The 12,268-nt window shown below is 44.4% G+C and overlaps 1 protein-coding gene and 1 non-coding gene across 4 annotated transcripts in view; both read left to right on the forward strand.

Annotated features, from left to right (window-relative positions):
- Positions 1 to 1,223: 1,223 nt before the first annotated feature.
- Positions 1,224 to 12,268, forward strand: part of PRRC2B (proline rich coiled-coil 2B) — a 58,958-nt gene continuing 47,913 nt past the window's right edge. For all 3 annotated transcript variants that reach the window (XM_004375771.2, XM_023730818.1, XM_023730819.1), the window contains exons 1-4: positions 1,224 to 2,380; positions 3,224 to 3,401; positions 6,417 to 6,519; positions 9,482 to 9,554. In XM_004375771.2, the coding sequence (XP_004375828.1) occupies positions 2,266 to 2,380; positions 3,224 to 3,401; positions 6,417 to 6,519; positions 9,482 to 9,554 (469 nt within the window). In that variant the 5' untranslated portion in view covers positions 1,224 to 2,265. The remainder of the gene's footprint in view (positions 2,381 to 3,223; positions 3,402 to 6,416; positions 6,520 to 9,481; positions 9,555 to 12,268) is intronic.
- On the forward strand, positions 7,768 to 7,901 carry LOC111820460 (small nucleolar RNA SNORA9). The gene has a single exon (XR_002824009.1). It is a non-coding gene; the product is annotated as a small nucleolar RNA SNORA9 (small nucleolar RNA).

Raw genomic sequence — 12,268 nt, forward strand, 5'->3', positions numbered from 1 at the left:
TCTGGTGGTGCATTTTTCAATGTGCCGGATTCTCCTACGCACCTGAGTACACTTAGTGTCCCTGGGCTTGGCCACTGAATGTGAGTAGCACTCCTTTCATTGTGACAACTAAAAATGCTTCTATACATTTTCAAACACCCTGACAGTCCTTGGCCCTTGGCCTTGCCCCTTGGCCACAGCTACTGAACCAGGATTTGGGTGAGGAAGGGAGTTAGGTATCCAGCCAGGATGACTGAAACCATCCGAGGAAGAGAGGGGCAGTTCCAGAAGATGGATTTGACCACCCACCTGATTGACACATGTATCCAGCTCACAAGGCTTACCCCTTGGCATCCATCACATGCATTCTTTCTGAGTGTTTCCTAATACAAATTGCATGCTTACGTATTCTTGTGCCTGCAAAAGGGACTGGCAGGGCAGGTATCAGTCAATATCTGTTGAATCAATGAAGAGATGGATAAACCCAGTTTTGTGTAAGTGCCAGATGTGTCACATTTGGCGTTGGCTCTGGAGTCATTCTGTGTGGAGGCAAGTGCTGTCGGCTTCTCCATCTTGCCTTTTTTTTTTTTTTTTTTGGTCCCAGTTTGTAACTGATCTTTGTATTCTTATATCATGTTTAGTCTGAGATCATTTATAATACAGGGTTTTATCTTCAAAGCCTCTTTTTGGGTACAAGAAATTGCCTCCCAATGCACTGGTGTTCCTCCTAGCCTGCACAGCTTCAGAGCGGGATGGCGAAATGGCAAACCCTATTGCTGCAGCTACTACTAAGTGCCTTTTATTAGTCAGTGGATAGTTTTACAGTTGTCTTCGTGATGTTGTTAAGGACAGATTATCAATATGCCTAAATTGATGCTTTACGTTTCTTTGCCATGTTTTAATTACAGTGGGAAAAACACTTAATCACTTATACAAGCCCTTCCCTTCCCCCACCCCCATAATCAAGATGTTTAGAACCTATACCCAAGGTTCAAAAACCAAACCAAACCCATTGCTGATGAGTCAATTCCAACTCCTAGTGACCCTAGTGGTGTAGTAGTTAAGTGCTATGGCTGCTAACCAAAAGGTTGGCAGTTCAAATCCACCAGGTGCCCCTTGGAAACTCTATAGGGCAGTTCTACTCTGTCCTGTAAGGTTGCGATGAGTTGGAATCTACTCGACAGCAACAGGTTTGTGTGTGTGTGTTTTTTTAATGACCCTATAGGACAGAGTAGAACTGCACCATAGAGTTTCCAAGGAGCAGCTGGTGGATTCGAACTGCTAACCTTTTGGTTAGCAGCCAAACGCTTAATCACTGCGCTGCCAGGTTGGGTATGAAATAAAAGGTCTTGAAGTAGAACTGCCTCTTTTCATCTTAGTGGGTCCTCGGTGCCTGGCACACAACACTCACTGACACATGGTAGACACTCAGTAAATATTTGTGTGAATGACTGAGTGAGTAAATGAGTGAAATGGTGAGCAGAGTGCTAATGGACTCATAGACACTTGTACGGAATTGGAAGGTGGCAGAGGAAGCTCCTTTCTTGGTCTCCTCTTCAAGGTTATCACTGAGTGGATGTAGATGTGGTATAGATGGCACAGCCCCCTTGTGGTCTCTCTCTCAGCTCTGGAGCTTTTGTTCCCACGTGTGCACTTTCTGAGCTGTGCTTTTGTTACCTAAGCAGATGTTTTCTCTCAGGATGCTGGTCCTTTGTTTTGAAAAGTGTACACATCCACCTGTTCCTGAATGATTTACTGACTTTGGTTGCTTCCCCTTGCTTGATTTGGTTTTTCTCGTCCTTGAGGTGAACAGCCTTGAAATAAGTGGATTGTGTACCACCCCTATTCTGCCTGTCTTATTTTTGATGTTACTTGGATGTACTAAAAGTAATGAGCATTTATTTTTCCATCTTGAAGAGTTGTCCTTGACTTAGAGGGAGTATGCAGTGTGTCAAAGTTTTCATTTCACTGTGGTTGATGCCAGCTGGCCACGTGCAGTAATAAACTCCAGCCAATTCAGAGCACAGTGAGAGTTCTTAAGGGGGAGAGGTGTCAACAAAACACCCTTTAAATGTAAGCAAAACTGCTTCTTAGAGAAAAGGCCGTTTTTCTGGGGGACAGAGTCCAAAGCTTTCGTTAGATTTTCAAGGAGATCCATGATCCCAAAAAATCATATCCGCTGGGCCAGAAGGTTATGGTGGATTGACATGCTCTTTCTTTGCATTTCAAAGGCAGATTGGGAGCGGTGCCGAGAAAAATTTCCTTACTAGATGACATTTCATCGCAATGTCCGATCGTTTGGGGCAAATAACCAAGGGCAAGGATGGGAAAAGCAAGTACTCGACTCTCAGCCTGTTTGATAAGTATAAAGGAAAATCAGTAGACGCACTCAGATCCTCAGGTAAGGACCAGAGGTGAAGTCCAGTTCTTCATACTTTTTTTAAAATGATGAGTTCTAGGTCAAGGACCATAAAAGCCAAAGTGCCTCCATCTGGTCACACAGATGTAGTTGCTGCAAACTGGCTTTCTTAGAATGTAGTGGTCACCAAGTAGTTTTGGGGAGGCAGAATCACCCTCTCTGCCTCTTATTTCAGGTCTTATTTCAGAACCTTAAGTATCCTGACTCTATGCAGGGATTATTTCTCTATTGACGCCGTGGATATTTTCAGCCTACTGGATAGAATGAAACTTAATTTGCATTAGAGTTACGCTTTTTAGGTTTCATGGTTCTGATAGTCTGGAACTTGGTGGGAAAAGTTCATATTCATCTTGACCACACCTTATGAGCACTTTATGGGCTTCAGGGGGAGCCCTGCTAAGGCTTGGTTTGGGTCTAGGCAGAGAAGCTCTCCCTTTAGTCCTCTAATGAGGCCAGCGCAGTCTCAACTTACAGAGAGATGGTTTTGGTGTGGGATGGAGGTTTCCGGGCTTGGCTCCTTACCCATTTTGTCTCCTCACTCATGTCATAAACCCACTTCCACTCCCCAAGCCTTCTCCTGCCCACAAGTAAAATAGAAGCCTCTGTACAGATTTTCAGCAGCCCCTTTGTCTCTGAAGTCCTCGTTGAAGAGCTTGTCAAGTGACACCAGACACTTTTGTTTGTTTCCACTGCCCCTTATTATGTCTTGTTTGGTTGGCTTTGTCCTGATCACTTAGCATTTGAAAAAGGAGCTGAATGAATCAGACCCCTTTCCTTCTGTAACTTTTCTGTGTGTATCTGTTCCATCACTTTCCCTTCCTACAGTTATTCCTAGACATGGCTTACAGAGTCTCGGGAAAGTTGCCACAGCCCGGCGTATGCCACCGCCTGCAAACCTGCCAAGCTTGAAATCTGAAAACAAAGGAAACGACCCCAACATCGTTATAGTACCCAAGGACGGGACGGGATGGGCAAACAAGCAGGATCAGCAAGACCCAAAGAGGTAAGCAGCAGAGGCAGGCAGATGGTGAATAGGAAGCTGGAGCTCCATAAGTTGCTTCCAGCATCCTTCCCTTTGGTAGAAGGCAGATGGTCTTGCAGTAGCAGAACTAGAGAAATTGAGAGATATCAAATGAAGCTTTCTTCTCTCTTTCCTGCTGCTTAGGATGTTTCTTGCGCCTTGCTTTCATTTTCCCTGGATTCTAGAGTTGATGCACCAGCGTTTTCTGTGGGCAGCCTTGTCCCCAGTGACCAGTGTCCCCCGTACCTCATTAGGAAAGGCCTCATCACACCAGAGAAGCTTATGCAATGACCAGACCCAGTTCCTGTAAGAATCACGGTAGAGCTGGTGCTTGAATACCTCATTCCTGGTGGTAGTCCCTGTTGCTGAGCTCGAGGTTGAGGAAAATGAAGCCTTCCTAGCTGTGGGCCTGGCAGCTTCCCAGACAAAGACAACCGCTGCAATTCCTCCAGACAGACCCTGTTCTTAATGAGAGAAACACAGAATCATCATTATCCAGGGTCACTGTGCAGCAGCCTCCCTGGCGGCTCACCCCACTGCCAACATAGCACTTGCGGAAGCCTTAGAGGGCCCAGGGTCTGGCACAAATACCATCATTAGAGGAACAGGGCAGTTGTTGTGGCTGCTATGTGGTGGAGCTGAAAACACGAGGCCTGGTCTAGTTCTAGCTCTGCCTTGGGTGCATGACTCTGAGCAAGTCCCTCATACTCATCCTGGGCCTGAGTCTCCTTCCACTGCACATCTTCTCTGATTCTGTATTCCAACCAGTGATAAGGGTGCACATAAAAGAAGGGGGTGGGGAAGGACAGGCCTCTGTAAAACTGGTAGGCAGAAAACTGCTGCTCAGGTTTGCCTCTTGGAGAATGAAAACAAAAATAGTTGGGTCTTATGCACCCTTTTGCCCCTGCATCCTCTGTGGCCTGGGCTACTGATGCTAGGGAACCAGAGAGAAAAGTGACCCCAAGCACAGCCTACCAGTCAGCGTGCTTCTCTGTCAAGCCCACACTGGAAATGGCCGTGGCAGCTTTTGTAAAACTGTTCCCTGTAGGTAGTTTAACAGACGGGATGCAGAGAGTGAGCAAATAATTCACTCAGTTGATTCTAAAGTATAATAACCAAGAAAAAGTCTTGAAAGTTATTTTAAATTTTTTTCTAAAAATTTCCTTAGGAATCATAGTAAATGGGCAGTATTCCGTGACTTTGGGATCAGACAGACCTGAGTGTGATTTCTAGCCAGACTATTTATTTATTAGCTGTATGGAACCTGGAGAATGATTTGACTTCTGTGCTTCAGTGACCTCCTCTGTGAAGTAGGAATAATACCTGACACCTAGGGGTGGGTACAGGAATAGATGAGATCATACACGTCAAGTACTTAGCACAGAGCCTGGCACAAAGGCAGTGCATGATGGTTGTCAGTTATTATCATCATTCTATTCAAATGGTACACATTATGAGCACTGTAATGAAATGAATATTGCATATTTCACTGTGTTGAAAACGCCTCTGCCACCGAAAGTTCTAGACAGAAGAGGACAAAGTGTCACTCCCTTCCTTTTAATCCAGCTTTACCCAGCATTGAAATAGAAAGTATCAGGCAGCTTTAATGAGGGACAGTTGTGCTGGAACACACAGGGATGAGGTAAAAGAGGGAGTATTGGGGAAGGCAGCAAACATGAGGCACTGGTTAGCTGCTGTCCCTGGTCCAAGTCTTTCTGTGGGTATCTGGGAGATGGTGGAGTTGGGGGGCCCACTGTCGGAACTACTGCATAGGTTTGGAGACACTACCTGGAAGCTTCTATTTTAGGTAGAAGGTGATGTGAGAGGAGGATCAATGGCCTTCATTTTGTAATAATCATGAATGGTGAGTTACTTGGGTTAAATAAACCTTGGAAGAGTGTGTATGTATAGAGTTTGGCTTCCGCTTATAGATAAGCCACCGACACTGGGTGGATTCTGGCCAAGTGGGTTGCTGCCTTCCTCGAATCTCGTCGGGTGGAAAGTTGAATTGAAAGTCACTGGAAAGCTGCTGAGTCAAAGCAGAGTCTTCATTCAGAACCCTTTCTAGTTCTGTCAAAAGATTACTGTGAAGTGTAAACTGACACAACCTGTTAGTGGGCAGTTTGGCAGTATCTTTTAAACTTCAAAACATTATTCTCTTTTGATCCAGCAGTTGTGTTTCTAAGAACTTATACTAATGAATTATTTACACACAAGTGTGCAAAAATACTAATACACAAATGTTCATTGCAGTTTTATCTGTAATAGAAAAAAAGGGGATTGGTTAAATTAGGGTCCATCCAGTTGGTATTCTGCTGTGTCCTTAAAAGAAAGAGGTAGATCCATATGTAGTGTTATGAAAAGATGTTCAAGATACATTAAGTAAAAAAGCAACTTACAGAATTGAATGTATGGTATTATCCCATTTGTGTTAAAAACTTGTATATTAGCATATGTATAGAAAAATCTGCTTGGAGTTTTTCTCAGGAAGATGAGATTGTGAGGAATTCTCTGTTATATATATTTCTAAATTTATGTTCACTATGAATATATATTTCTTTGATGAGCAAAAAGATGATAAAAAAAACCCTCATGTTTCAGGGCAGTCAGTCCCCTGTAATTGTGAACTCTTGGTCAGGAGTGGGAGACTCAGAGCCCCTTCCTTGCAGTGACTCAATTTCTCCATTGGCAACTCCTCCATTGCTTTCATTGCTTACAAGGGACTTTTGGTTTTTGCAGACAGAAGACTCTTCTGAAAGGCAGACAATGCTGTGTCCTGCAAAATGTCAGAGAGTGAACAGACCTCAAACATGGTTTGGTCTCTCATTCTCTGCCTGCCAAAGAGTCTGTTGGGGAAGGTGTTATTTTTACTGGCCAGAGGAGGTCTTGCTCCCGGTGAGCAGCTGAGCACCTGCGGCTTCGTGAAATTCGGAGGCACCTTGTCAGCTCATCCCTATGCTGTGTCTAATCCCAACTGTGTATCCTGCCTTTGTCTAGTTCCAGTGCAACGGCCTCTCAGCCGCCGGAGTCGCTGCCGCAGCCGGGTTTGCAGAAATCTGTCTCCAATTTACAGAAACCGACACAGTCAATCAGTCCGGAGGTAGGTTCTGGGAACCATGTCCTGATTGTTTCTCGGGCCTTGTAGCTCCTGAAGGTCCCTGCTGCTGGGAACTGGTAGGCGCTGTCACTGAGAGGTGTGGTTCTGCACGACCTGTTTATTCCAGGGGCAAACATGATGCGTAACTTTGGAAAATGAGGATGAAAGATTGTCATGGTCATTGAAGAAGTAACTTAATCTGCAACTTTTGGAGAAAGATCTCAGATACAGAATAGACTACTACTACCCAATTTATTCCTGTAGGCCCCCCAGGCTAGATTACAGGCTAGATCAAATGTGCTTCATGGAAACTGGAGTTGTAGGAAGACAAAAAGTGTCAGGCCACAGAAAAGATCAGTGGGCAGATGAGTTTGAAACACAAAATTAGACACGCTTCTTTTCTGTAGCACTCCTCAGTGCCTTTAATATGTCAATTACTTTATGAGCCTCTAAGAAGAGGATGTAATGGATAGCATTTCCCAAATTTATTTGTGCTAGGAACCCTTTTTTCACACTGAATGTCTCCAGGAACTAGTGTCTCTCAGAGCACACTTTGGGAAATACCCAGAATATCATCCTTTATTTGTTGATACATTTAAAAATTTTTTCTAAATAGAAATTAATGATTTAACCAAGCAAGAGCTCATAATATACTTGTCCATTAGAGCCTGTCTCTCTAAGTGGGGATTACAGAGATCAGCAGGAGATATTTAGCTAGTAGCTAGAAATCTAGTTGAGAAGTCAATGAATTTTTTTAGAAGACAAAAAGAAATCTAGGCATAGCTACCTAGCATTCACCAGGTCTCTTGAAAACAACTTGAATCTGCCCTATTTTCGTTTTGTATGGCTACCTGGGCAGTATAAATAAGGTCTGTGATGTCATCTTCATCTGCATTAACCTAACCATATGTGGGAAAAGTTTATGGCTTTGCCAGAGGGACAACCTGCCCCTACCCAACACTGAACTGTGCTTTTGAAATTAAAGAAAAAGAAATCCAGATTTATGTGAGATTCTGTATTTATTGCTCTAAATCCACTGGGCCCTGTTGGCCAGAGTACAGAGAGTTGAGTTCATGTTTTTTCCCCAGAATTCAAAGGTAAGTGAGATTATGGAATCCTGGTTTTTCAGCCCTGTCTATATCAGAATTGCCTTTGAAACTTGTTAAAAATATATGTGCTTGAACCTCACCACTGGAGATGCCGGGTTGGGGCCTGAGTATGGTTCTGGGCATCTATTAAAAAGAAGTTGCCTTGCAAGCCTCCAGTGTGCTTGGGTCTGGAGTGGCCCCGTGCATCCCTACAGTGCTTGCAAGAACGTTTTGAAATGGTTTGAGGCCTTGCTCTACACCATCTATAGAGCAAGGTTATAGAAATTTCGGACAGTTGGGGGAAAAAAGTTGCCAAGGGGGCTGGCTGTTCTGCAGCCAGGGTTGAGAAGCCCAGTCCTGGAGTCGGTATATAGGTTACTTTGTCCAGCGCTCAGCTCCTTTTAGCCGTTACCTGGTTTTCTCTCATTTCTGGAGGCAAGTAAGAGGTGAAAGAGATTCCTGATGTTTTGTGACTTTTAAAACATTACTTCAGAGGTATTACAGCAGTTTCTGCTCTTGGATAAAATTCACCAACAATGTTAGTAACCCCTTTGTGGCCCTGTAGGCAGTGCCTTGGTGGATAGGGATAGGGAAGTAATCCTAGTATCTACAAGCACTAAGTGGGAGGGCATGGGATTGCAGTGTTGTGAAGGAGGAGAGCTAAGACTGGCCCCGGTACCTCTCTGCTTCCTGTGGGACTTTAAGGCTGTGCCAGCTCACTTGAGGGACTGTGTCCAACCTCACCTTCACTGCCAAGTTATGCTGCTGGCACATCCTTTCTGTGGTTTGTGTGGGGAAGACCTGTAGGGGTTCCATACCATCCATATAAAGCATTCAGGGAAACTGATAAATAAATGGATTGTTGTCACCTCTACACTGAAGGCAGGAGAGGCACTTGTCTGCCTTGTGTGCATGTGGAGGTGGTGGAGGGTGGATTTGAAGGGTGGTGATAGGACAGAGTAATTATTTAATCTGATCTCTAACCCAGTGAGTGATGAAACTTCATTCTGTGCCAGCTTTGTTTTGTGTCTTTACCTTCAGTTGGAAGAGGAAGGTTCTTAAGTTGTACGTCATTGGTAAAGGCAGACAAGTTCAGTGGTTGAGGACCCAAGGGGCTTTGGGCACAGTCAGGCTGGGGATAAATCTTGGTCCTGCCACTCAAGCTGGATGTCTAAGAATCAAGTCACTCCTTTCTGAGCATCAGTCAGGATCATTTAGAACCTACTTTCCCAGGGTGTGATGAGAACTCAGTAAGGCAGGGTATGTCTGACATAATGCCTGGCCCATAGTCAGCTTTCAACAAAGGTTAGCCAGTAGGGCTGAGTCCAAGATGGCACAAGTCCAGGTTAGTGGAGGAGGAAGGCCTCTCACTTGGGAGTCATGCCTTGTAGAATAACAGTAGTTACAGAAGGTGATGCAACTGTCTCATCCAGCAAAAGATCGAGCACGTTGTATTTCCAGTGTTTGCATTTTTTGAGACGTGCTAGAATTGGTATTTGGTCTTTGTCTCTGGAGCAAGACAAAGTAGCTCTAGTCGGACATGAGAGGCAAGCTAACAATGTTCCAGAGCACAGTGTGAAGGCAAACATAGGTTTGAATCCTGGCTCCTCTGTATAACCAGCTGTGTGACTGAGCTGGCCACTTCCCCTGTCCTGTTCCTCATCCGTGAAGTGGACCTGTAGCCCCTGATTCCTAGCCTGCTGCACAGAGTGAGGTGATGCCTGTGATGCTGCCCTAGTCAGATACTGCTCAGCAAGTGGTAGTTGTTGCATCCACCTAGGCTTTAAACCTAAGGTTTGGGCCCTTTAGCTCCTTGTCCTAACACACTCAGTAGACTGATTGGACTGTCTGGGTTCTAATTTTCTTCCTTCTTTCAGAATACAAATTCAGCGCCAGGTGGACCAAAGTCATGGGCACAGCTGAATGGAAAGCCAGTAGGACACGAAGGTGGTAAGTATATGTGTGTGATGCTGGGGTGGATGGGTAGGAGAGGTGTGTACGTTTACTGGACCTCTCTGGCTGGGTCTAGGCAGTCTTTGGCCTAGATGCTTTGTGGCGTCTCTTACCTGAAAGGGTTAATTCTCTCTGGAGCTCTTGCCTTTGCGACAGTGGTGGAAGTGCTGATTCTGCAAATGATGTCAGCTCTTCGATTTCATTGACAGTTATTGCTGAAGACATTCCTCTTGAGACTTGAGTGGCTGGCCCTGCTATTCTTTAATTCAGCTGTGCTGCTGATGGAGTTAATACCTGCTCAGTAGGTATGACTGTCTCAGAAAAGAAGTACAACCAGAATGCTCCTTAGAAGTGAGGATGGTGAGACTTCGTCTCACATACTTTCAACATGTTATCAGGAGGGACCAGTCACTGGAGAAGGACATCAGGCTGGGTAAAGTAGAGGGTTAGCGAAAAAGAGGAAGACCCTCAACGAGATGGACTGATAACAGTGGCTGCAACAGTGGGCTTCAAGCAAATTAAAAATTGTGAGGATGGTGCAGGACCAGGCAGTGTTTCCTTCTATTGTACATAGGGTCGCTATGAGTCAGAATCAACTCAACAGCACCTAACAACAAGACTAGTGTTGCCAAGATAACATCTACTCCCTCTCTCTTGGGACTGCAAGGAGGAGGTGTTGTGTTGCACAGTGTTAGCTTCAGGCATGGGTTTGCAAATAATCCATCCTTGGGAATTGAGCTGCTTGGTTTTGGACATTTACACAAAAGCAATCAGAGTTATGTGGTATTTGTTATCCATTAGCGTCGTGCCTGACGTAGGAGGCACTCAGAATGCGTAGCTGGCTGCTGCTACTACAGAGTAGTTCAGTAGAAGAAAGGTGGAGGAGATGGGGAGAAGAAGAATGTGTTTAGAGTTTTCAAAAATAAATGCTGGGCAGCTACTTAGAATGAGAATTACAAATTCAAATGGCTTCCAAGGCCAGGCCCGGAACAGTATAGAGTGGTTTGGGTGATGGACAAGAGGGAGTAGGACCGTGACACACCACAGAGTGTGTATCTTGGACAAAGGGGTAGCCACACTTCTACTCCCCTCCCCCAGTGTTTGGTGCCATCTGAGAATGCAAGCCTAGGGTCACTGGGTGGTTTTGAGAGAAGCAAAACAAATAAAAATCCAGATTTTTTACATGAACTTTTCTGGTTTTTAAAGGTTGGTTCATACATTTGTAGCACACCATGCAGACCAAATTAGGCAAAGCCTCCGAGCCGGATAGAGAGTCATAATGTTATGAGCAGTTGTTTCAAAGTAATACATTAATGAAAATCCACAATTGCTATTTCTTCTCTTAAACAGCACAGGCAAGCTTTTTAAACCTTTGCGTCCTGTTGGAGTATCGTCCTCTGTCATTCGCATATCCTTGCCAGCCAAGGCTTGTATTAGAAAAACAGCTACAGTTCCATCCTCTGCTAAAGCCCCACCCCAAACTCCTGTGCTTAAGAAGACGTGCCCCTTCTGGGTTGAAATCACTGTGTGATTGAAGACTTTTCCTCAGTCTTGAATGGGAAATGACAAATAGTGAACGACTGTGCCAGATAGATTTCAAAGCCCCAGCTTCTCCAGAGGAACTGGGTCCAAATGCTCGTGACTCCAATAGGGCGGGGGAAGTGCAGCCCCACCTCTTAGCGTTGTGGGAGGAAAGACCTGACTATCTCCCTGCTCTCATAAAGACTACAGCCTAGGAGACCCTATGGGGCAGTTTTGCTCTGTCCTATAGGGTCACTGTAAGTTGGAATCGAGGGTCACTATTGGTTGGAATAGACTTGGTGGCACCTAATGACAACAACAACATCAAAATACTAATGTATTTATCCTTACCTAGCAGTTCTTCTTTTAGAAAATTATCCTATAAATTATACTTGGCCCATGTGTGAAATGATGCATTATTCATTTCCATACAAGATTATCCATTCTAACATTGTAATAGTAGAAGATTGGATACAGTCTTTGAAATATTGATCAATTTATGTTACCTTAATGAGATACTATTTGGCTGTAAAGAAAAAAAAAGTGAAAGTTCTTTACTAATAAGGCAAAGTCTCCAAGATACAGTTTAAGTGAAAGGTACAGAATAGTATGTATAGAATGGTACCATTTGTACAAAAAATGACGATGAGGGAAAACACACTTTTTAAAAAAACGTTGTATGTATATTTTTTAGAAAATCTCTGTAAGGAAACAAAACTACCTGTTTTTTGAGGATGTCACAAGTAGGCAGGTGAGGCACAAGGATAGGAGGAAGGTCTCAATTTATACCTTTGTATGCCTTTTTGCTTTTGAACTGTATGACTGTATTACTCTTGAAAATAAAACTTAATTTAAAAATGATTAGAAAGCACAGTACAGTACTCTGCAAACCCCTGAGAGCTCATCTGTGAGACGGGCAGACCCAGCAGCTGGAGAGGAGAGAACTGACACATTCAGGGCCCAGCCAGGCTGGGGTGAGAGCCAGGCTCCTGGTCTTCCTCTTGTGCTGGGGTCACAAGGCTGTGTGGCCAGCAGAAGAGCAGGGATTTGGAGGTGTCAGCCTACAAACATTGTCATAACTCTTTGGAATTCAAAAAAGACTTTTCCTGAATCTGTATACTCTTCTTGCCCATGTAGAAGATTGGTATTGGATCTGTCTCACCTGAGAATTCTCCTCCTGAAACAGACCC

This window comes from Trichechus manatus, unplaced genomic scaffold (assembly GCF_000243295.1).
Source record: "Trichechus manatus latirostris isolate Lorelei unplaced genomic scaffold, TriManLat1.0 scaffold00038, whole genome shotgun sequence".
Lineage (NCBI taxonomy): Eukaryota > Metazoa > Chordata > Mammalia > Sirenia > Trichechidae > Trichechus > Trichechus manatus.